The 211-nt window shown below is 63.5% G+C and overlaps 1 protein-coding gene across 1 annotated transcript in view; it reads right to left on the reverse strand.

Annotated features, from left to right (window-relative positions):
• LOC119588089 (alpha-catulin-like) overlaps positions 1 to 211 on the reverse strand; it is a gene marked incomplete at both ends in the record, with an annotated part of 86,154 nt that extends 85,943 nt beyond the window's left edge. Inside the window, 1 exon segment of the mRNA XM_037936798.1 lies at positions 82 to 211. Coding sequence (XP_037792726.1) covers positions 82 to 211 — 130 coding nt within the window.

A 211-nucleotide genomic window follows, 5' to 3' on the forward strand; every position in this document is an offset into this window, starting at 1 on the left:
GCGGGACTCACCTGCCACTCATTCCCTCACTCACTGACCCACAAGACTCACCCACAATCCCCCCCCCCCCGCGGGACTCACCTGCCGCCCTGGCTTCCTTGCAGGCCTCGTACATCTCGACCTTGATTTCGGGGTTGTCGTCCGCTATCGTCTCTCCGACCGTCACGAAGCGATCCACCGCCACGTTCACGGCCTGACCCACGCGACATAG

Source organism: Penaeus monodon, chromosome 23, assembly GCF_015228065.2.
Source record: "Penaeus monodon isolate SGIC_2016 chromosome 23, NSTDA_Pmon_1, whole genome shotgun sequence".
In the NCBI taxonomy this organism is placed as follows: domain Eukaryota; kingdom Metazoa; phylum Arthropoda; class Malacostraca; order Decapoda; family Penaeidae; genus Penaeus; species Penaeus monodon.